The 26,324-nt window shown below is 36.2% G+C and overlaps 1 protein-coding gene and 1 pseudogene across 1 annotated transcript in view; one reads left to right on the forward strand and one right to left on the reverse strand.

Annotated features, from left to right (window-relative positions):
* Window positions 1-2,470: 2,470 nt before the first annotated feature.
* The window catches only part of LOC148117623 (uncharacterized), a 55,492-nt gene continuing 31,638 nt past the window's right edge, over window positions 2,471-26,324 (reverse strand). The window contains exons 2-4 of the mRNA XM_087902445.1: window positions 8,454-8,577; window positions 8,200-8,260; window positions 2,471-7,055 (exon numbers count right to left, since the gene is read on the reverse strand). Of these exons, the coding sequence (XP_087758571.1) occupies window positions 5,000-7,055; window positions 8,200-8,260; window positions 8,454-8,577 (2,241 nt within the window). The 3' untranslated portion in view covers window positions 2,471-4,999. The remainder of the gene's footprint in view (window positions 7,056-8,199; window positions 8,261-8,453; window positions 8,578-26,324) is intronic.
* LOC125401656 (polyadenylate-binding protein 2 pseudogene) lies at window positions 8,614-17,964 on the forward strand (annotated as a pseudogene).

Here is a 26,324-nt window from a genome sequence, read left to right on the forward strand (position 1 = left end):
CCCTGACTTGATTCTCCAGGACAGACATGCTCAGGTGTCACAGTCATGTGTTTGTGGCTGCAGCCCACCTTTTGGTCTTTTGACATGACTGCATCTTGAATAGTTCTGGACAGCATTATTGGGAATTACCTTCAACACCTTCACAGAAATGTCCTTTCTTAGTCAGTACACTTATCTACTTTGCTACTGTGCACTATATCAAATAAAAATTTACCATAAAGTTCTGAGTTCAAAGATATGATTGCTGACTTCTACTGTGGAATTGTAATTTCCCCATTTTTGATTCTGTGTCCAATTTCTTGATAGTTCAGAATTTTGAGTTACTTAAATGCATGTTGATTGATTGTGGTCTACAAACAAAAGACAGGATAAGAGAAAATTTTAAACTGTGAATACAAAAGTGATGCTTTTACTGTCATTAGTAGGAGGTGCCACCAATAAATGAAAACATGACTGCTCTTTCTGGCCAACCAAAAACCACCCACAAATTGTAAAATGAACTCAAGTAAGGATACATCTGGTAAGGAGTTTTAAAGTTCCAATTTAAAATTGGAAGCAAAATGCCAATTGCTTTGGTTAAATATTCAAATATATTTTAAAGACTTTTATTATCAGCTTGTTTCCTAATTATTTTTTTGTACTTTTCCCTCATTTGGGAAAGATTTGGGCTCAGAAATTCTTTAAGAACTAAGTCTAAGTTAGTTTCCAATACTATCAGTCATTTATATAATTTGGGCCAAGGATGAGTTCAGATGAACTTAGATCAGCCTTTTATACCTTACTGTTATTAATGACATGTCCATGAAGCTGAAAAGAAGGCTCAGCACTTAGAACATTGGGGACTCATCCAGAGAACCTTTGAAACCCAGCACCCACAAGACAGTTCACAACTGTCTGTACCTCCAGTCAGAGGAGAGTAGACACTGTCTTCTGATCATACACTTGGTACGCTCACTGGTCAATTTAGATTCTATATCTAAATTGAATTTCATTTCTTTTAAAGGTAACAGACACATGAAGAAAATCTATTTAATACAGAATCAAATACAGATCTGTCCTTTAGTATTTGCACATCTTGTACCCTTTGAGGCCAGAAACATGCACCTGATCTTCAGGACCTCCAATTACAAGGAGTTCTGACCAATCAGATATGATGATATGAACCAAACTTGTCAACCCAAGAGGAGCAGTATGCCTGAGACAACTCTCCAGATCCAACATGTCATTATAACGCTAAAGGTATAGAAGTCTTCCTTCTCTTATTACTTGAAGGATAAATTCCACAATAGATGGTTGGCAAAGGATTCAGTGGATGAAATTGGTACATTGCTCATTTTCATTGTTAAGACAGCTCTATGTGAGGGAATATTTAAAATGTTGGTTAAAATCAGTCTGACTCCAACAGATTTTATTAGGAAAACTTCCATAATTTGGGATAGTCTTTGTCTTTTGTGATATTTTTGAGATAAGACATGTCCATGTAGCCACTGATGCCAGGTATGCATTATGTGGAACAAGCTGACCTCAAACTCACTGAGATCAGACCCACTCACACTCTGTGTTCTGTGATTATAGCCCTGCACCTCTAAGCTGAGCTGAAATCTGTGTTTTTAAAGGACTTATTGAGTCATAAAAGCATAATGAAAGACTTAGAAGGGAACATCATTATTTTGATGAATAACACTATTTCTTGAAATTCTGTAATTTAAATGGTCAAATAATTTCATATGTTCACAATAATGGGTTATTTATATTGCATTGGCAACTCCATCCATTTAAAAATGTTTGATGTGTTTTTGTAAATACACATGACCCATGTTGTTCATTTAGCACAGACAGGAAAATTCAGTTATCTATGATCTACTTCACTTTGTGAGTTTTAGTGCTTAAACCTAAACAGTCATTTGGCTGCAAATAAGCTCAAAGACACTTCTTTGAGTTTAAAAATTATTTGTGAATGAGCTTATGTAGGATGTGTATAAGTAATTGCTGAAGTGAACAAATACGAAAAAAATTGTAAGAGTATTAATTAGGAGAAACAAGATATAGAAGTCAGGTTATCATAATTTGCAGGGATGAACTTTACTAAATGATACAATTCTCTGGCATGTACTTTGGTTCTAAGTTTTACAAACACATCTTTTTCTCGGCCTGAAAAAATTTTAAAAAATCTGTTTCTGAGACTATTTTCACATGCAAAGAGGATTGACTATCCAAATTGTCTCATTTTTTTTATTCTTGAATGGAAATGCATTTCCAATTTGAAAAGAAAAAAGGGCTTTACTGTTGTAATAGTTCTTCTAATTGAATTTGAGCAAAAATGAGATGACTCAGTGGGAAAGGACTGTTATGTGCAAGACTAGAATCCTAACCTGGATTACATCTCAAATTTTGCAGCAAAATGGATGGAGCTAGAAAACATCATTTTGAGTTAGGTAACCCAGACTCAGAAAGACAATTATCACATGTACTCAGTCCTAAGTGGGTTTTAATCATAAAGCAAATAAAACCAGCTGACAAATCACAATCCCAGAGAACTTGGACAACAGTGAGGACACTAAAAAGATACACATACACGGAAAGTATAAAAAGACAAGATCACCTGAGTAAATTGGGAGCAAGGGGACCTTGGGGGATGGTTGAAGGGGAGGGGCAATGCAGGGAGGGGATCAGAGAAAAATATAGAGCTCAATAAAGATTGATAAAAACACTAAAAAAGAACATCAAATTATAGAGTCAGATACACAGCTGATTGCTGATTATACTACTTTATTACATCTACAAAAGATAAATGAAAATACTTCATTGAATACACACAAGGTATTTAATGTTTCTTAAATTTCCTTTATCAGTCACGTTGACATAAATATTGTTAAATGCTGTTGAAAAAACCATACACATTTAGAGTTCATCATCTACCCTTGGACTTGTATTCAGGAGGCAGACACATGAGCATCATGAGTTCAAACTTATCCCCGAATCTTTACTGATATTCCCAGCTAGGATTAATAACAAGCAATAAATTCTACAGTGAATTTTTTTCCGATTATCGATTGATAGCGATTCAGTATTGATTGCTGATCGATCGATTGCTAGCAGCGTCAAAGGGACTCGAACTCGTGTCCTCTGGCACTAGAGCAGAGTGTTAGGTGCTCCTAGCCGTCGAGCCACAGCTCAAGCTGCTTCCAGTGAATTTTTGAAAAGATAAAAATTAAAACCAGAAACAACAACCAACCACATTTTCTTAAGGAGAGATATAAGGACTACAAAATAAAATTCACTAAATGGATTTGCCACATAAAGCACACTTTTGTACCTGCCTCAAATATTTCAAAATTGAAAACAAAATGCAATGATTTCCACCAGTCTTGAGTGAACATGGTATGTAATTTACTTCCTTCAAGAGTGTAAAGTAATTTCACTTAAAGCTAAAGAAAACTGTGATGTCTAGACATTAACCAATTGTTTTCATTAATAGAAACTTTTTTTTATGAGTTTGTTCTTATTTCCAGACTTCAAACTGATATAAATAGACTTAAAATATTTTAAGGCACTAGAGTCATAGCTAGATGAGTTGAAAATGTTCATTCACAGGATTAAGGTCAGATGTCTGACAACTTCCTGTAAGTTCTTCTGCAAGAAGATCCAAGGTATTTACTTTCTGGGGATACAGAATGCACATTCAAATACACACAGAGACAAACACATACATGACACAATTACAGATAAAACAACTTTTAAGACAATCATATTTTCCTTCATGAACATTTTTCTCCTGTAAACATTCATTCCTGTAAAAAAGGAGTGGAGAGGCGTCTTACTGCCTATTCATCCTATGGACTGGTTTGTAAAGGAAAAGCAAAGTTAGACTTGAAGAAAGAAATCAATTGTTCTAATAAAGTTTAGCTGTAGAAATCTTTGGGAATATTCCATAAGATGTTTATTGCTTCTGTGCTCCTATGGGCAAAGCAGTTTTTCAAACAGAGGTATCAAATGGATCTTGGCTCAATTCCAGGAATTTCTAAACCATTCCAGTGAAAGAAGTAGTCACATAATTCTCCAATCAGAAGATTTATTTGACAGGGAAGAATACATAAGTATGAACACCTTAGCCAGTGTGGAAAGGGGCAGTTGCATACTGAATGAGCATAGGGCTCATATAGGGCTTCTTAGTACCAGAGGGCACCAAAGGAGATTGTGAAGGTGGGAATTTGCTGGATTTCAATCCCTCATCTAGAAAAAGCTCAGAGATAGGCTTGATTTTATGTTGAGGGATTGCCTGATTTGGTGCCAAGTTGGACAAGCAGAGTTTGTTTTTATGGTTCTGGTTTGAGAGCCAAAGTGTGTTTCTTTCGCTGGCCCTTTTTAATGTTTAGGCTGTTTTCAGGGAGATGTTGTTTCTTTACCTAGTTCTAGATTCAGAGACAAAATGCTTTCCTTTGGCGCTGGTCTCAGGACCAATGTGTGTTTTTTTGAATACCCTTTCTCCAAACCATGATACTTCATAAAAGATTTTGTCCATTAGTTTGCTGGTTCAAACTAAAATAAACAGAGGTATGGTGCTGGAACAGATTGTTGACATTATCAATTATTTTTCTACACAATAACTTCAGTTGGTTAATTGACTACAATTGGCTCAACATCTTAAAAAAATTTACAATAAGCCCTCAGTTTCTACCTCAGGTCAAAAAGATTATGGCAATATGCACAAGCTTTATCAGATTGATTACACACAAAGAATCTTACTATTATATAAAGCACAAAACATTATGACACTGAATTCATTTATATAGTTTACCTACAGTATAATTTTTCTCATTTTTTAAAGAATAGACACATTAAATTCAGAGTTTCTCTACAGGATGGCCTAGTTTACATATTTGGAAATGATTGTGAAATGTGATTTACCACATATTCCATTCCCAGATATCTCTCCAGCATGTGTTCTTTTATGCCCTTGAAGAGTACAGGGCTCTGCAAAGGTCTTACCACAATGATTTCATTCATAGGGTTGTTTTCTAGCATGCATTCTTTTATGAACGTGAAGATAATTTTTATATGCAAAGGACTTACCACACTGATCACATTCATAAGGTTTCTCTCCAGTATGTGTTCTTTTATGAGTTTTAAGACCACTGTGTTGTGTAAAAGCCTTACCACACTGATTACATTCATAGGGTTTCTCTCCAGTATGTGTTCTTTTATGAGTTTTAAGACCACTGTGTTGTGCAAAGGCCTTCCCACACTGATTACATTCATAGGGTTTCTCTCCAGTATGCGTTCTCTTATGCGTTTGAAGAATACTGTGTCTAGCAAAGGCCTTACCACACTGATTACATTTATAGGGCTTCTCTCCAGTATGTGTTCTTTTATGCTCTTGAAGAATACTGTGTCTAGCAAAGGCCTTACCACACTGATTACATTTATAGGGCTTCTCTCCAGTATGTGTTCTTTTATGCATTTGAAGAGTACTATAACGTGCAAAAGCTTTACCACACTGATTACACTCATAGGGCTTCACTCCAGTATGTGTTCTTTGATGCAATTGATGAAGACTGTACTGTGTAAAGGCCTTTCCACACTGATTACACTCATAGGGCTTCTCCCCAGTATGTGTTCTTTTATGCAGTTTTAAGGTATGCTGAAATGCAAAGGCCTTACCACACTGATTACATTCATAAGGTTTCTCTCCAGTATGTGTTCTTTTATGCAATCGAAGAACACGATGACTTGAAAAAGCCTTATCACACTGATTACATTCATAGGGTTTCTCTCCAGAATGTGTTCTTTTATGCATTTGAAGATAAGCACGTTGAGCAAAGGCCTTACCACACTGATCACATTCATAGGGTTTCTCTCCAGTATGTGTTCTTTTATGGCTTTGAAGATTACTATGAAATGCAAAGGCCTTACCACACTGATTACATTCATAGGGTTTTTCTCCAGTATGTGTTCTTTGATGGCTTTGAAGACTACTCCGAAATGCAAAGGCCTTACCACACTGATTACATTCATAGGGTTTTTCTCCAGTGTGCAGTCTTTTATGATTTTGAAGCCCACAACTTTTAGCAAAGGTTTTACCACACTGATTACATTCATAGGGTTTCTCCCCGGTATGTGTTCTTTTATGTGTTTGAAGAACAGTGTATCTAGCAAAGGCCTTACCACACTGATTGCATTCATAAGGTTTTTCTCCAGTATGTATCCTTATATGCAATCGAAGATGACCATGACGTGCAAAGGCCATACCACACTGATTACATTTATAAGGTTTTTCTCCAGTATGTGTTCTTTCATGCATTTGAAGAACACTGCGATCAGCAAAGGCTTTACCACACTGATTACAATCATAGGGCTTCTCTCCAGTATGTGTTCTTTTATGTATTTGAAGAACAGTGCGTCTAGCAAAGGTCTTAGCACACTGATTGCATTTGTAGGGTTTTTTTCCAGTATGTGTTCCTTTATGCATTTGAAGTGTATTGTGATGAGCAAAGGCCTTACCACACTGATTGCATTCATAGGGCTTCTCTCCAGTATGTGTGCTTTTATGACTTTGAAGCTGACTGTGCTGGGCAAAGGTCTTACCACACTGATTACATTCATAGGATTTCTCTCCAGTATGTGTTCTTTTATGCCTTTGAAGATTACACTGAGCAGCAAAGAACTTACCACACTGATTACATTCATAGGGTTTCTCTCCAGTATGTGTTCTTTTATGACTTTGAAAATTACTATGAAATGCAAAGGCCTTACCACACATATTGTGTGCATATGGTTTCTCTCCAATATGTGATCTTTTATGACTTTGTTGTATTTCACAAAGAACAAAGTCTTTACCATCTTGACTATTTTCATAGGGTTTCTCTCCAATGTGTGTCCTTTTAAGCATCTGATGATGACAGTTATAAGCAAAGGCTTTACCACATTGCTTAATTTCACAGCATTTATCTCTGGTATGTAATTTTTCATTTCTTAGAAGGTGAGTTTTATAAGACAAGGCTTTAGCACCATGAGAATATACTGAAAACTTCTCTCCAGTTTGATTTCTTTCAGTCCTACAAGAATAATTGACACATGTAAAAGCTTTACCACATTCAATGCACTGTTGAATATCATATCCGTATGAATTAATTTCATAATTTGTTTAAATTATAAAAAGAAATTGAAAATTGAAGTTTTATAACATTTTTAAAAATCATGTTTTGTTTTCTCAGGGGTTATTTTGCATCTGGAAAAATACTTGTGACAATAAATTCCTTTGTATCATAGTTTACCTTTTCATCTATAGCTATATTCTTTCTAAGAGTTTTTTTTTACATTTTTGAAGAGAACTGCATACACTGAATGTTTACTAACATTATAGCATTCATAAATTTTTCTATATCGTCAATCATTATACATTTGCTAAATGAAGTAAGACAACTGGAAGTATTTGTACAGACCTAAAGAAAAAACTAATGCTTTTTTGGAATTTGAGTTTGTTTATGTAATAACAATGATGGTAGAAAATGAATTAACTTTGTATTCTTGGATCAAATTCAACAAGTATACTCTACATAGGAACTACATTTTATCTTCTTAATTGTTCTTAAAGAGAGGTATGCTAATTTCCATAGCCCTATGCTCATAAACTTGTGTTAAGAGTGACATATATATATGTATATATATATATATATGAAAAATAGTGAATAAAGGATTTCCACATCGAATCCTCAAGGTTTGACTTTCTGTTCCTCACAGACTTGTGGTATAGATATTATGGTTTCTCCAGAACATCTGCTACTTGACCCTTAACTCTAACAGCTGCTTTCACTAAACTTAGCATAGTCACAAAAAGTATATAAGTAATCCAAGACTTGCTATGGGCTACTGATTTAATAGAAAGTTTGCAACTATACTCATCATTACTGAAATGTGTATACATGTTTTTGGTCATGAGTAGCAAAAAACAAATGGACTGGCAGATCTACTACATAGCTCTTATTGTGCTATGACTGAAATGGTGATATCTGTTTGGGAATTCCTTCCTTGACTTTTTTGTAAATGAATGCCTGAGGTATATGGATTTGTGAGAATTCAATAAGCATCAATGCATTTAAAGCTGTGCTTATTTACATTATTGTTTTTTGTTTAAAAATTCTAGGACATATTATAAACTCATCAGAGGCACATTGTTAAGAATTTGTACAAGAAAATTACCTTGCATGTCTTCTAGAACATTGGTAATGTTCTTCAGTGTTATGATCTTCCCAAATGTAGCCTAAAATACAGTACCAAAATTTGTATATTATTTAACATTTTACAATAATTAGCTTATTATCTTAAGTGCACCTAGGAACTATGACTGCTATTCACCTCGTTCTACTTCTTTCTTAATCAAATTACAGAACAACATCATAAACCAAGGAAAAGTTGTCTCCATATTTTTAAACATGATGGAAATTCATTTTTACCTATAGTAGTTAGGTTCCTGTAGGTCTCGAGCATCACATCTTTGTACAGATTCTTCTGGGAAGGATTCAGTAAATCCCACTCTTCCTTAGTGAAGTTGATATGCACATCATCATAGGTCACTGCCTTCAAAAATATACCATAAATGTGTACAACGTAAGCATGACAGTGACATCATTGGAAACGCATACTTCTTTGAAAGTATTGTTGTATGATTTTGCTGTTACCCATTCTTATTCCATTACATCGACAGTCACTTTAGAAGAAAATGGAAAAGGAGAGTCAGTTCTATCATTTCACTACACTTTTAATGGGATTTCACCTTAGAAGTACAATATCTATTAACGGGGAAAGAAAACTAAATATCAAAAGTACATCAGATGCATGAGAAAATTGTATGAATAATTACTGACTACAGAAAGGAAAAAAATATGTACAAACTAGGTTTATTGATGTGTTGTGCCTTTAACCACAATATTCAGAAAACAAGTGGGTATATTTGTCTCTGAGTTGAATGCCAGTCAAGTCTATGCAATCAAGTCCAGGAGAGGTAGAAGTATACATTAAGACCCTGTCTCCATTGCAAATCTCAATGAAACAAACAATGGAATAGAATAACTGAAAGGCTTTTATTGAAGTTCCTACAAATGGTTGTTCTCACTCCAGGTCTGTACTCATCTTCCAGACCCCTCAAGTCCCCTAATATAAACTGCAATACCAAAAACATTTTATAGAAAAGCACTGCATGTATAAAATAGTTATAAGAGGACAGATGAAAACAATAGAAGTATATGTTATAAATACAAGGCATCCTGGGAATCAGAGTGATATTCTCTGTCAAATTTTAAAATTCAAGATAAGCATGAAGCTCAGAACAGAAGCTTAAAAAGCCTACATTCCAGTGCCATCGGCCATTAACATAAAAACAATTAGAGCCAGGAATGATGAAAGTAAACTCCTGAAAGTAAACTCCTTTACTTTCAGGAGTTTAGAGCCACACAGTTACTCATATAAGCAAATAAAACAATTAAAACAGCAGGTTACCAAACTCCTTAGCACTGAATAACATCTGTTTCTACTATATCTTATGTGATTTAAAGGTCGATCCTATAATGATGGTAAAAACATTTCAGTATAAGTAGGAAGTTGGCTGATTAATGTCAAAAACAACAAGGTAGATATAAATGTCAGGAAATTACTTGAGGGTATTGAGACTCATAACATAAAATGAGGAATTTCATCTAGAAAGGCTCCTACTAAAGATCCACAGAAAATTGAAAGAAAACCACTAAGGACAAAAACTTGTTCAAATACATGATATTTTCTGGGAGGTTGTTCATTCAGTCAAGTACATTGTGAACCCAGTCACTACTGGCTCATGGTCCACAATGGAAAAAATGTATTTAGTCACTTCACTGATTCACGTTTAATGATGCTTGAATAAGGATGCTTAAAAGAAATCCAACACTAGCTCAGAATTGAAAAATAGATGTTTATTTATTTAAGCGTAGACTCACAAATCAGAATCCTATGCTTGAATGGTGTTCAGAATCTGAATTATACAGCCAGAATAGAGGCCTGACTCATGTTCTACCTTGGCATATATAGTATAAGATGCCATGCCCCAATGGAGGGGAAACCACTGGCTGTAAGACTTTCTACAGCATCTCCCCATTTTGTATATACAATAAGAACAATATACTCAATAATTATCCTATCCTAACAAATTTAAATCTTGTATAATGAATAGTTTTGACAAGTGATGAGAGGAAAGTAACTACAACTATCTAGTCTTCAACCAAGAAGGGACATATTACTTGAGTAAGCAGGAAGGGCAATCAAGCAATTTTCAAAATACACAAAAAATTACAGAGACATCTGGCTACGTGGGCAATCATGCAAAGTCTCATTTGCAATGTTGAAGCAACCAACTTTCAATAAGACTTAGAATAAATGAAAGGCCATTTTCTGAGGTATGGAATTTTTCAAAAAAATCTTACCCTTTCATGGCAATATTTAACAGACCTGCTTATCCACTTTAGATACCATGAATCTTGTCAGTGGTTGAGGCATGAACATGTCTTTGCATGAAGGACAGTTCTGGCAAGAGGAAAACAAGCTCCAAGTCGAGTGTCTTCAGTGCTCAACATTCTCTGGGGTCTCACTTCAACAAAACCCTAAGTTATTTAAATGCTATATTCTACAGCTCTTTGAAGTGGTTGAAGATTACCTACCTATGCAGAATATAATCTCTGTTTATCTAAAGAACCTGCTTATTCTAACTATAAGTATGACAAACATAGATGACTATTGATCTATAATTCTTAATACCTATATAATTTAGACTAAGACTTCATATTAGAATATTATACAATAAACAATTATGCAACAAATGAGGACAATGACCTCAAAATGTAAACAATGTATAGGTATCTTGATCAGTGATAGAAATGTACATTGAAATATGATAAAAATATATAAAAATGTTTTAAGCAGAGGGAGAAGCATGAATGCATACAATATTCAATATCATTTAACATTATATCAATATACAATCTATACCAATACAATTGCCCATAAATTATAACTCACAAGCATTCACTCTATTACTCACTATTATTACTATTGTGTGTTAGCTCACACTAATCTATTATCCCATCCAATTTTTACATTTTTTCCAAAGAGATCCCTGAGCCTATAAAATTTCCCCTCTAACCTACAACAGTATACCAATTATAATCAACCCCTAAATGATGTCCCTAACCCTGAGGACAAGCTTTGCTAGGAGAGGGAATGTAGTCTTTTAGAATTACTTCCAGTTGTCAGGGGAGCAACGTTTTTTTCTATGGGATCCTGTGAAAGAAAATGATGGTTAAGTTTCCACATTACTGTCTGGTATAATTACAAATAGTCTCAGTATTTGGTAAGGTTTTTGTGAACTTCCTATTAAAAGTTCTGTATAGAACATTGTAAAAAAGGGCACCATTTCAGCTAACCAAGTTGGAACCATCTTGAGGAGCTGGTATTCAAAACAGGTCTTGTGCTATCATCATCATAATATAATATCAACCAGGTTGAGATGTTGTTGTGGGGACCCATCTTCTTCCCAGATACTTCAAAAACTACTGCAGGAAAATTCATTGTTCATTGTGGAAAACTTAAACATTATTTATATAGACATATACAGATATATATATCCAATGACATGTACAATAGAGACAAAAATAGATATGAAGAAAAGTAAAATTTTTCTAAATTCTTTTTACTTCCTGTCCTGACATGAGACAGAAACTGAATTTTTATTTTATCAACATATGTGGATTTATAGAGGGACAAAGCCAGTGCCCAACACCAAAGCCAGTTCTATAGATTCATAAATATACATCCACCTACAAAAGGCACCCAATAATGATAGGATAAAAGTGTAGATTATTGAATCTGCTCTAAAAAGAATAAAGGGGCACATATATGTATAATGAGATAAAAGTGTAGATCATTAAAATTAATTTTAAAAAGTAACTACTTATATACTTCACATTGAAATATATATGGATGCTTACTATTGATACTAATTCAACATTATTTTGTTAAAACATACTATCTATGATTTTAAATTCTCACTCAAGATATTCTATCTAATAATACTCACTTAAACATGTAATGAAAATATCTAGTCCTTGAAAGTTATTATTATAAAATAATTAGGATATAAAATACTGCATGTTAGTAGTTTTTTACATATTACAATTGAAACTATACTCGACTTAGATATGTTTTCATCATTATACAGAATTTTATTATCAGATTCAAATGTACATACTTTAGAGAAAATGTTTGCTGAAGTGAAGCAAACTTTGTCTCATTGGGGATTACAAATTACTTCTGAAAATATACAAAATATACAAAATGGAGATTTATTAATTATTCAGCATATAAAATACTTGTATAAAAATTTGAGCCCAAAAGTAAGAAATTAGGAGAGATCATTTGTGGAATCTTAATGATTTTCAATTGTTGCAAGACATTGACCATCTATATCCCACTATTGGAGTAAAAAATTGAAAAGAATAATTTGGACCAGACCATAAAAGGTAACACGGATTAAATAGCCAAAGAGAATTATCATCAAAAACAAAGAAAAAATTGTTTGGGTGGAAATTGGTTGAGTGGAAATAAAATTATAGGATGCACATATGGATTGTTTGGATCTGAAGCTTGGAAAATTGTCTTGAAAAATTCAAGACTTTTTGGCACAGGATTTCTCTGTATCTTTGAAATATGTACTGGAACTAGCTCTTGTGGACTAGGCTGGCCTCGAAATCCATCTACCTCTGCCTCCCAAGTACTGGGATTAAAGGAATGAGCCACCACTTCATGGCCTTCATTCTGAACATTTTATCCTCTATGCATTCCCCATAAAAATTTTACTGCAGAGGAAAGATATCTTAAAATCATTTTTTTGTTATAGAAACAGACTAAAAATCTATAAACTTATGTAGAAAAAAAATCTGAGTTGATTTTAAAATGAAAATTGGAACTTCATCAATTAGCAAGAATTTACCAAGGTTAAATTGTAGCATGTTTTACTAATGTTGAAATTTAATCATTGTGGACAGGAAGTGAATATTGGCAAAGATCTTGCAGTAATTTCTTGGGAGAGATTAACAACAAATATTTCTTTTACCATAATATTAGTGATCATACAGAGAAGTAACTAATTCTAGGAAAAGGTTTCATTAGCTTCTTGTATTTAATTTTGGGTTTGAGTCTCTATCAGGAATCTAGGCATTAAGTTATGAATTCTGAATTTACATAATACTCATCCTTTATCTTCTTATAGATCTTGTGCATATGAGATTTAAAATGCTTAAGTTTTCTGCAATAAAGTATGAGCATGCTTTACAGTGATCTTTGAAGTCACCAAAAGAAGTGTGAATCACACAAGGAAGGTTTTAACCGCACTATGTTAATGCTTCACCATCTAAACATCGGGTTTGAACTACAAACTGCTCGGGACAATATCAAAGTGGTACACTGAGATGATTGTGACTCCTGAGAACATATGTTTTAATTAAGTAAAAAGTTCATTTTGGAGGTTTGAGAAAGGGATAATGGGCAAAAAAAACCAGACAGGTTGACCAATGGAATTGAGTCAAAGACCCAGATATTAATCCACACACTTATGAACACCTGATTTTTGAAAAAGAAGCTAAAATTAGACAATGGAAAAAGAAATCATCTGCAACAAATGGTTATGACATAACTGGATACCAACATATAAAGGAATGCAAATAAATCCATACCATTCCCATGCACAATAATCAAGTCCAAAGGGGATAAAGACCTATAAATATGACCACACTGGAACTGATAGAAGGGAAAATGGGAAGTACCCTTCCAAGCCTGGAACAGGAGACCACTTCCTATACATAACACCTGTAACACACAGTCTGAGAGGAACAATAAATAAATGGGACCTTCTGAAATTGAGAACCTTCTGAAAAACAAAGGACACAGTCAATAGCACAATAAGTCAGCGTATTAAATGGGAAAATGAGTTCCCAATCCCATATAAGATAGAGGACTGATCTCCAAAATATATAAAAAACTCAAGAAATTAAACATCAAAATTTCTAATAATTCAATTAACAAATGGAGCACAGAACTAAAGAGAGAATTTTCTATAGAATAATCTAAAATGGCCAATGACACTTAAGGAACTATTCAACATCCATAGCCATCAGGGAAATGCAAGTCAAAATGACTCTGCAATTCCATCTTACACCTGTCAGAATGGCTAAGATCAAAAACACCAATGACTGCTTATGCTGGACAGGATGTGAGAATCATTTCTCTGAAGTAGATTGGTGTTGTTAGAAACAGATATATATTGTCATAAAAGCCCTATATTATCACAACATCTTAAATGCCATATCTTGAATAGGAACGGTTTGATGACTTACTTAAAATGTCTATTTAAAATATATTTTTGGCGAGGGAGGATGGTGCATATCTTTAATCCCAGCACTTGTGTGGCAGAAGCAGGTTAATCTCAGTATGTTCAAGGCCAGTCTGGTCTACAATGTGATTTTCAAGACAACCAGAGAAACACAAAAAAACCCTATCATGAAAAAAAATGGAAAAGAAATGTCTTTTTGTTTCACAATGAAAACATACCTAACATGACTATAAGTATGATTTCAATATATAACTACTAGCCCATGTTTTTATTAATTTAAATAGTTTATAATAGTAATTTTTAAGGATTAGAGATTATTTTACACTTTTAAGTGACTTACTGGGCACAAAACCTTACATAAGAGTAGAAATGTACGTACAGTATGTTTTATCAAAAATAACCTTGAATTTCCATGAATATACAAAAATATGTTAAACAAGATTAGAAACATATATAGTATAACAAAAATAATCTCAAATATGTATTAATATACAAAATCCATACTAATGTAAAATATTTAATACAAATAGTTGTTTTAATTTAAAGTCAACTTAGTCATCTATCATTTATCCTATAATTTATATATCTTTCCCTTTTCTTTTCAGAACAAGATAACTGAATATTTTCTCTTTTGTTTATATTTTTTGCCATTACCCATAGTACCTTGTTACTACCTCCATCTCAATGATGACATAAATCATGACCTAACGAAAGAGCAAACTGCTTACCCCAACTCTTGGGAATATGGGAACCATGTTTTTAAAATTATTTTTTGTTGTCTGTGGGCAATGACATCTATAAGGGTCCCTGAAATAAACCTAGGATAATTTCAATTCATGGGAGAATTACCTATATTATCTCTTGTCCAGTCTATGTGTAATGGGTATGTGGAGAAAGTATCTCAAGGTCTGGCTAGTGTAGTGCATGAGGACTATCTTAGATAGTAATTTTGGAATTGTTCTGAATAATTTATAGCCCAAAGCTGACCTTTGGGGAGGTAGTCAGTTTAGTGGCATTACCACACTCTAGGAGGAATCAGTGTTGTGGGGTCCTAAGCCGCTGTTTAGGATTTTAATGGTCACTGTTGAGAATGATAATGGTTTACTGTAGAAAACCTTTTAAGTGCTGTACGTAGTAAAGCTCAAAGAGGTTAAAGGAGCATAGTTTGTTATTTACATACAGAATTCAAAAACTTAATTTTAAGTTACTTGATAGAGATTAAGACCCAACATCATGAACAGGAATTAAGAAGCCTTTTTTTGTAAATTAGCTTTTAGATATAGTACAAATTGTGTATACTTGTGCATGACACAAAATATCATACATATGTGTGTGTGTGTGTGTGTGTGTGTGTGTCTGTTTGTCTGTCATACAGAAAAGGAGGTTTTCAGATCTGCTGGATTGGGAATAGTAGAGATTTATTAATCTCCCAACTTCATATATGTGTCTGAACTCAGGTCATCCACAAAAAGAATATGTGCTGAGTCACCTGCCCAGACACATAAAACCTTTTATCCAATAAGTCAAGTCTATCTAAGATTAATAAAAACAAGAAAAACAAAGCATAAAAAAGAAAAGAATGGGGCTGGAGAAATGGCTCAGCAGTTAAGAGCACTGACTGCTCTTTCAGAGGACCTGGGTTCAATTCCCAGCACCCACATGGCAGCTCACAACTGTCTGAAAATCCAGTTCCAGAGGATCTGACACCTTCACACCAATGCACATAAAAGATAAATAAATCATAAAAATTAATAAAAAAGTTTAAAAAAACAAAGAAAAGAATGAGCCTTGGGAAGATGATCCATAAAAAATTATGATTTTATGTATGGTAAATTTCTACTATTAAATGAATACAAATAGCTTTGCCCAACAATTTACAATTGGACAGCTGATACAAACTGATACTCACAGTGGAAACCCTCAGAAGGCTCAAGGGATTATGTATTGATCATACCAACACTTACGTAGCAAAGATTCAAATATGAAGATAGCAACAACTGGAAAATACAGATATGCCAGGAAATGGAAAGAGGCAGGCATCCAAGAAGAAAAAAGCAGTCTCTCAACAGAAACTTTCCAAAAACCAATAATGACCTGATAACATTAGCAATTTTCTGAATAAAATTGATGAAGGTCCATCATTTTAAAGATAACCGAAAATATATTTAAATTACAGTAAGATTAAAGAAAAGATGGTATACAAATTCATGTAATATGACTTGTATACGTTCCACAATTATACATAAATCAAGAATGTGCACAATATTTGTGAAAGAATTAAGGGGAAGGAAATAGAAAGTCAAAGGCAGAGGCAGAAATATATAGTCAACTTTTAGTCAAAGACCAAAAAAAACTTTAGCAAGAAAAAGTGTGATCTTGACCAATGTCTCCTGTGGAGGGCCGCAACCACATTCTCCATTGCTTCAAGGGACAAAGGTAGAGATTGACCTCTGTGACCTCAAGGTGTGGTGGTACACGCCTTTAGTCCTGATGCCTGGGAGGCAGAGGCAGATTGACCTCTGTGACCTCAAGGTGTGGTAGTACACGCCTTTGGTCCCAATGCCTGGGAGGCAGAGACAGGCAGATCTCTGTGTTGTAGCACACGCCTTTAATCCCAGTGCATGTGCTTGGTAACTTTCTACTGCTGCGTCCCTGCCTACTTCCGAGGCATCATCTGGGATAATGGGCAGCGGACCAATCCAAGAGTGACATGTCAGAAGCAAGGACTGTTTCCTTTATAATGGCTGGGTTCCCCTCAGTCTGGGTCTCCGCCATGTAAGCTTATGCTCTCCCTCTCAAGAGGCATTAAAGCTTTTCTGCAGAAGGATCCTAAGTGTTCCACGTCATTCTTGCGGGTGAGATGGTAGCGCGGGACAGTCTCCCAGCTACCTCTGATTATATGTGTACAGAAACTAAACACAAACTACACAACTTTCACAAAGTTATCTCGAAGTGGCCCTTAATCTGTTGTTTCTGACCTCCAGTTACTGATTATGTCTTTCAAAGACAGAAGCCTCATGATAGCTTCAGGGAGTCAGGGAGATAGAGGAAGAGGCTGAGAAGTTAAAGGATCTACAAAATGAGGTAGAGAAGCAAATGAATAAGAGTACAGCCCCAGGCAATGCTGGCTCAGTGATCACCTCTCTCGAGGAGAAGATGGAGGCTGATGCCAGTTCCATCTATGTTGGCAATGTGGACTATGGTGCAACAGCAGAAGAGCTGGAAGCTCATTTTCATGGCTGTGGTTCAGTCAACCATGTTACTACAGTCTGTGACAAATTTAGTGGCCTTGCCAAAGGGTTTGCAGATATAGAACTCTTAGACAGTCAGTGAGGATTTCCCTGGTTTTAGGCAAGTCCCAGTTTAAAGCAAGACAAATCAAGATGATTCCCATCAGCACAACAGACAGGGGTTTCTCATGTGCCCAATACCCTACCCAGACTACCAATAACAACAGCTCGCTGTCTTGAGTCCACAGTGGTTTTAACAGCAGGCCCTAGGACCAAGTCTTCAGGGGCTAGGCTAGAACAACATCATGGTATTACACTTACTAAAAAAAGTATTAGAAGGAGAAAGAGGAAAAAAAGAGGAAAGAAGAGAAAAAAATAAGAGAAAGAAAAACACAACATAACATTGATGGAAAAGATTTTTTTTAAAAAAGATATACTGCCCATCAAAATCCCAGCAAAATTCTTCAAAGACCTCGAAAGAATGGTACTCAACTTCATTTGGAAAAGCAAAAAACCCAGGATAACCAAAACAAAATTACACAATAAAAGGACTTCTGGAGGCATCACAATCCTTGACTTCAAACTCTACTACAGAGCTACAGTACTGAAAAAAGCCTGGTACTAGCATAAGAACAGACAGGAGGACCAATGGAACTGAATAGAAGACCCAGATATTAATCCACACAACTTCAAATACCTGATCTTTACTAAAGAATCAAAAAAATATCAAATGGAAAAAAGAAAGCACATTTAACAAATGGTGCTGGAATAACTGGTTATCAAGATGTAGAAAAATGAAAATAGACCCATATCTATCACCATGCACAAAACTCAAATCCAAATGGATCAAAGACCTCAACATAAAGCCAGCCACACTGAACCTTACAGAAGACAAAGTGGGAAGTACACTTGAATGCATTGGCACAGGGAGCCACTTCCTAAATATAATCCCAGCAGCACAGAAACTTAGAGAAATAATTAATAAATGGGATCTCCTAAAACTGAAAAGCTTCTGTAAAGCAAGGAACACAGTCAACAAGACAAAACAACAGCCTACAGAATGGGAAGAGATCTTCACTAACCTCACATCAGACAGAGGTATGATCTCCAAAATATACAAAGAACTAAAGAAATTGAACACCAAAAGATCACACAATCTAATAACAAAATGAAGTACAGACCTAAACAGAGAACTTTCAACAGAGGAATCTAAAATGTCTGAAACACACTTAAGGAAATGTTAAACATATCTTTAAGTAACCCTTAAGTTCATGGTCCAGATTACACTTTGAACAATTGAAATACAAACAGGCAACTTTCCAGTCTAGACATTTAGGGAGATGGCAGAATTACACAGCAAAAATATTCCCAGAATATTATAAGTACACCAGTGACCTGTTACATCAGGTCATTGTTCACTGACAATGAAGGTCACTGGAGATGAGAAAGATAGGACAACTAAAAGGTAAAAAACATAGGGTGGGGAGGTGTTGCAGAAGATATGTCCCATACCTAGTAAGCTTATGAAGAAAAATAGCATTTTGCCAGGTGGCAGCGGCACACACCTTTAATCCCAAGACACAGGGGAAATAGACACGAGCTTCTCTGTGAGTTCAAGGCCAGCCTGGTCTACAGAGTTCCAGGATAGTCAGAACTGTCCCAGAGGATCTGTCTCAGAAAACCAAAACATAGAAGACATCAGCTAGCATTTTATACACAACTTTCAAAGGAAAAATGAAAAAATTATATGAAGTCAGTAGAAACTATTACCCAATGAGACAAATTTAGGAGGAGGCTAATCCAACAATTCTACACAAGAGGAACACAGGGTATTTCAAAAACTTTGTTTAGGGCAGAGTGGCCTTGGGACTGATAGCCATAGCTCTGAGTTGGGTTCTCTAGAGTTGAGGCAACCCCTCCACAAAGGCCTTGGCACCAGACCATTACCAGCTCCAAAGCATATTTCTGCTTTTAGAGAAATTGATTATCAATACATCAGGTCTTTACGGAAACTCACAAGGCTTAGGTCCCAGGCTGTTTTTAGATCTTCCAAGAGTATCCCTCCTCTTTGCCTGAGGTCCTAAGTGAAAACCTTGATTGATCAGGTGAGTCCTTCACACATGTGTTTTACATTTCAAATATAAGTCACCCGCTGTCATATTGCCCATTTGACAGAACTGTGCTTTTCTTAAAAAGAAAACTAGAACTTTAAGGCACACCAGGCCTTAAGGTTGGTTGTGACTCTGTAATGCCTCCTTGAGCAGCTTGGTAAGAGGCCTGTTATTTGATATTTGGATGGGCCTAGTGAATTGTTTTAAATCAGTGATGGCTTCTTTGAAATGGTTTGGAGCCAAGTATCTGGGCAATCCCGGTGATCAATGTGTGGTGCGGGAGAATTATCTGTATTCTGTCAATCATGTATTTTAATAAAACGCTGATTGGCCAGGCAGGAAGTATAGGCGGGAAAACCAGACAGGAAGTAGAGGTGATGCAATGAGAACAGGAGAATTCTGGGAAGCAGGGAGGTTCCTCTGCCACTCCTGCACAGACCACCGAAGAGGCAACATGTAAGCTGCCCAGCTGAGAAAGGTACGGAGCCATGTGCTAACATAGATAATGATAATGGATTAATATAAGTTACAAGGACTAATAAGGAGTCTGACCTGATGGGCCAATCAGTTTATAACCTTATGGAGTCCTGTGTGTGTGATTTTCTTTGGGCTTGCCGGCTGTGGAGTACTGGGCAGGACAGAAACCCCAACAAGCCGGCCCTCATGTTACAAATGTGTACCCAAGCATTCTAATCTCTACCAGCCCTGATTAGCATATTCTTAGCTTTTGGGTGTTTTAGACACAGCCCTCCCTCCACTAAATTCTACTTTGTGAGACTTAATTACTCACAAAGCATTGGTAAATCCTTTGTATCACCAATTCTCCTCTTCTACACTATGGTATAGTAGTGGAGTGCTACCCAACATGTGGGATGCCTTTGATAACCTCCACAAATTTCAATATAAATTCATATTATTATTAAGTTGGGGGCATAGCCCCAGCTCCTGGCCTGGGAGATGCTTAGCTCTGGACTCCAAATCCCAGCATTCAAGTCCTGACCCCTCCCTGTGTGGGGGGTCAGGACCAGTTCCCTAGGGTATTTAAGGGACCTCCTCTAGGTCTAAAAAACACGCAGCTTTTGGGGTCTACATGAGCTCCTTGCTGTCCTGTCTCCCCACAATGCGCTGAGATCTTCTTACTTAATAAAACGACGGGCATTTTGATTTGGTTTGATTTGACCTAATTGGATTTCTTGCACCGGTGGGGCTTCTCTTATTCTTAACAATTATATTTAAAGGCTAAATGCAAAATGCTCAATATTGTAAAGATACTGGAGAATCTAGGCTTCTCTGAGTTTGACAACTTGTTTTTAATGGACGCAACAAGCCTGTAGAAGTTGATTAGAAAGGTGTTTGTACACACAGCTTCCGGTTCCCAATACTTTAAGTCACGGAGCAAAGCTTTTCAAAAACCTGCCCCAAGCCCAAGAGTTAGCAGGGACCACGTGGGACTTGACAATACAGGGAATATGGCGGCAGGTTCCCACCCAGATCCCAGGAGGACGCCTCATAGTGTTTCCCACACCTCACCCTCTACTTGTCCCCACTTGGAGACAGCATTCCCCCGCTCACCATGTCGTCGTTCTCCAGGTCGCCAAAGCTCTCAGTTCATCATCGCCCAGCAGCAGCAACTGCTCCACGACACAAGAAACCACTACCGTCAGCTCCCCTTCAAAGTCAAGCCTGGAGGTGGCTGTCCAGAAAAGACCTGCCCTGCTTTGACTGGCAGGTCACCTGGACGGTATGATTGGCTAGTGAGACCTGAGTGGAGGAAACACCTTCCATAGGGCTATAGGGTGCTTAAAGAGACAGCACATTGGTTTCTGGTCATTCCTCCCACCCCATCAAAAATCCTTTTCCAGATCTGAGAACATATGCAAGCACTTTCCCCTGGCTACAAAAGCAGTCACTGTCATCTTCTTGCACTCCATAGGAACTTTCCCCTTTTCCTCCTGGACGCAAAGTAGCTAGCTAGTTTGTAAAGTTTACCAAGCTAGCTGGGTGGAGTAACTTCCTTTCCCACAGGGGAAAGGATGCCCAGAATATTAACTAGAGAGAGTTTTAAAGTTACAAAAGGAGATGCTTGTTCTGTGGATTCATGCTGAGGTCAGATGAAATGAAGGTACTTTTAACATTGCTTTCACAGGGATTTCCAACAGAAAAAAGAAAAGCGGGAACCAGATCACAAACAAGATGATAGGTCTTGCCAGGTGGTGGTGGTGGTGCACGCCTTTAATCCCAGTTCTGGGGGGGGAGGTGGGAAGGAGGCAGATGCAGGCAGATCTCTGTGAGTTGGAGGCCAGCTTGTTCTACAAGAGCTTGTTCCAGGGCAGGTTTCAAAGCTATACAGAAACCCTGTCTCAAAAAAAAGATAGGTCTTTCCCACATTGAAAAGCTGGATGATGGCTTCATTGCTTTATGGTTTTTTTTCCCTAAAATTCAAAGCAACCTCCAGGCAAATGAATAATAATAAAGAGGGTAGTATTCATGAAAATCTGAATACATAGACAATAATGGAGCTAGAAAAAATGTCTTCATGAGCACTATTGTTAGCTAGCACATCTCCCTCCAAGGTCAGGTGAATAAAATATACAACTGCAATTTTCAAGATTCTCTACATGAACAGGATTGATAGAATGAATCTCACCATTTAAGTAGGAAGTGGGCTTATTAGAATGTCTCACAAGCTGTAGTCCTGGTCACCTAAAAATAGCTGCCTACCAATGGCAATTGAAAAATCCAGTAGATTACTATTCAGCTTCTTGTCTAAGATCAAGTGAAAAATTCAGTTTTTCAGTCCATGAGGCTCGATGTCTAAGTTGGTTTTCAGTATACACCGAAATTCCAAAGAAATGGACTCTAATGCTAGTAAAGGAATGAGCTTGGTAGGCAGAGGTAGAGCAAGAAGCCAAAATAAGAGAATTTTCTTCTTCAGTATGCTTTATATGTGACTGCTGATACCAGATTGTGAGATCCTCATTAAATTTAGATCATAGTCTTTGTATTATTTGGGTTTATTTTTATTTATTTATTTGGGTGATTTTATGGCAGGATTTATCTGTGTAGTTCTGAAACTCATTCTGTAGGCCAGACTGATCTCAAACTCAGAAAATCCCACTGCCTCTGCCTCTGAATGATGGTGTTTAAGTGTGCATTGAGAGCAAGCAGCTAAAGTCGGTCCTATCATCTCAAGTTTTCCAGATTAATGGAGGGTTTTCCCATTTCAACACCTTTAAGTAAAATCTCTCAGGTGTAATCAGTTCTATGTGTATTAGTTCATCCCAGATATAGTCACTTTGACTACCAATGATAGACATCTCAAAAGCCAAGACAGAAGAAATCAGAAAAAAATTCTAGCCTGCATGAGGCAGGAAGAGCAACGGAATAATTTTCAAAACAGTGTTTTTCCTCAACAAAGGAAGCGTGGGGATTTTATTTAGTGAGTCTGAACATGCTCATGCAATTTTCTTCCTATATTTAGGCATACTCAGTTAACAAATCCACTTGTGAAAATGATCACAGCATAAAAGCAGAGACGTTTAGGGACATTCTTACCTCAAAGTCATTTTAGAACATCTGCAAATTAGACAAACAATGGAAAGAATGGTTCCGGCATGTTCATATTGTATCATAAGTTCTTAGCTGAAAATCAAGAAATGACACTTTGAAAAGTCAATTTTCAATCTTGATGTTTCATCTCAAAGATAGGTATACCAACACCATAATTCTCACAAACACAAAAGATAGAGAACACAAAATAAGAAAACTTTAAGGAAGAGTCACTTAACAGTTCTCCATACAGTCCTCCTGGAAGGACAGTTATGATGATCTTTATTAATATCAGAGCAAAAGCAGGCTGACTAGGCAAAAGGCCACAACTGCTGTCATGCAGACAAATAAGAGTCCATTTTAACTAGCCCTGGCTTGTTGTCTCAGGGTCTGACAACATAGTAGGCAATTTCATTCTTTCTTCTATCTTTACAACATAGTTAGCTATATGGTTTTTGCCTGCATGTGCCCGTACACAATATTTGCAGAGGGCAGAAGAAGAGAGGAAATAGCTGGGACTAAAATTAGAGCAAATGATTAGCTAGCATGAAGGGTCCTGGAATGGAATCAAGGTCCTCTGTAAAAGCACCCAGCACTCTTAATGTTGAGTCATCTATCTAGCTCCTCTTTTTAATTTAAATTTAATCTTCAAAAATTGTTAATAAAAAGACATTACATAGCTTTTTCTTTTTATCTGTTCATTCCTCCCATGCCACAAATCCCTTCTAACTGTATCCATGTTAAGAGTGGGTGAATAAATACTGAGCCTATAGTTGATCCTAGAGAGGATGGCCTCTAAATCACAGAGATCCTCCTGCCTCTGTCTCTCGAGTGCTGGGATTAAAGGCATGTGCCACAACTGCCTGTTCATTTTTAGGGGTTTTTCACACAGAGTTTTTCTGTGTTACACTCCTAGCTATCCTGGAACTTGCTTTATTGGCCAGGCTGATTTTCAACTCACAGATATCTGCCAGTACAAATGAAGAGGAACAGTTCAAAGCAGAGGAAAAGCAGCTGGAACATGCTAATTTAGATCAATTGAGAAATGTTTCAAGTAACCAGAATTCCACAACAGAATCCTGCGAAGTTTGGGGTTATTTGTAAATTTTTCTACTTTGTAGAACTTTAAGTCATAAAACTTGTATGGATTCCTGCTTAAAATACAATGTCTATTTATAATTGGGAAAACAAAAGAAAAGAAAAATTGGCTTGCAACATAAAATTTATTTTACAAGCTGTATCTGATAGTACATTCTTTTAGTACCAGTAATCTGGACACAGAGGCCGGAACATCAATGTGCATTTTGTAGCTTGTGCTAAATAGTTGCACACAAACACACATACACTCAGAGGGAGAGAGAAAGAGATAGAGAGGAGAGAGAGAGAGAAGTGAATAACATACAAGAAAAGAAGCACTGGAGAGTTGTAATAACATACATTATTTAAATTAATAATGTATATTATTTAAATATTAATTTAAATATCAACTTAAATATTAGTTATTTAAATTAACATACATCAATTCATTTAAAGTATGTGCCACTTTTGCCCTTATAATCAATTTCAAACATAAATATAGTGAAACATGTGAGCATATGCCATTAATTCCAGTCACTGGGAGAAACTGAATATTTGACAGAGAGTCACTAGCTTACCATGTGTCCTGAAATGCCCATCATGAGCTGGGAATTATTGGTTCCATCAAGTTATAAATTAGAATATGTACAGCTGCAATCTGTTATCAAATCGAAGTGGTATATAAGAAATCAGGACCAAGCAAGTCTTGAAGGCACAAAGGAGCTATATGAAAAAGTGGTCAAATGCCAATGGTTTCTGCTCTTGTTAAAATGCCTTCTGATGCCAAGCATACACCTATAGTCTCATGAGGTATTTACTCCCTAAGATTGGTTGAATGAAGAAGAGAAGACTAAAGCTGGACTGGTGGTTTTATCCATCATGCTGGAACCACGCAGAATTGAACAGCTGCAGGATTACATCCCCTTTCTGGGACAACCATGAAGGACACTTGTGAAGGTCAATCTTCACAGTGGGCTAAAATCCAAACAGTACACACTTCCAAGTGATTTATTTGCTAGGAGAAATGGCCTTATCTGTGACTAACATTAAATGCAGAGTTTCCCCTGGCCATTTCAGCTTCAAAGGCTCTTAAAAAGAAAGATTAAGAAAGAAATAACAACCTTATGCAGGGTGGTATATCCAGATTAGCATGGAGAAATTTGATTGTCTCCACACAATAGAGATAAGAAGGATTAGGTCTGAACTGCAAGAGAGCCTTGAGGGCATCTCTTTGTGATATTATGCCTTGTGACTAAAACTAATCAGAAACAAGAACACTATAATCCAATAAGTATGACAACGGTCACAGATCTCTCAGGAATGAGTGTATGGGCCACTTCTCTAGGAAAAGATGCAAAACCTTTGTGAAGTGCTTGCAGATGTTGGAAGAAATACAGAATGTGTAGCAGAGGATGGCAGGTCTAAATACCATCTAAGGTCACGTGACCATTGTGGAAATGAGAGTTTTGACTGATATGAATGCTTGTATTGCATTTTGGATAATGCATTTGTAATGTTATTTATATAATCTTTGAATTTCCTTATTATATGTTGCAACATCATTAAGAGAATATCTGTGGTTATCAGAAGTAAGATTGAGATACTAAAAAGATGTTCTCCAAGGAAAATTGCCACTATCATAAATTTATAATGCATTTGTATCTTATTTACTTATGTTTAGGAATAATTGCATCGGCTTATTGATTTTCATTTGGAAATTAATAAGGTATTATGATTGTATGCCAATTGGCAAGGTGTGGATTATGATAGCTGTTCCTGTTTGTCGACTTGACTATATCTGGGATAACTACAATTCAGAAATGGAGGTCACAGTTGTGATCTGGACCTTAAGGTAAGAAGATAACATAACTTTGATCCAAATGTTGAGGAATGATGACACACGTCTTTAATCTAGATCTGGAAGCTGGAGGACACACCTTTAATATA

This window comes from Myodes glareolus, chromosome 27, assembly GCF_982192425.1.
Source record: "Myodes glareolus chromosome 27, mMyoGla1.1, whole genome shotgun sequence".
NCBI lineage: Eukaryota > Metazoa > Chordata > Mammalia > Rodentia > Cricetidae > Myodes > Myodes glareolus.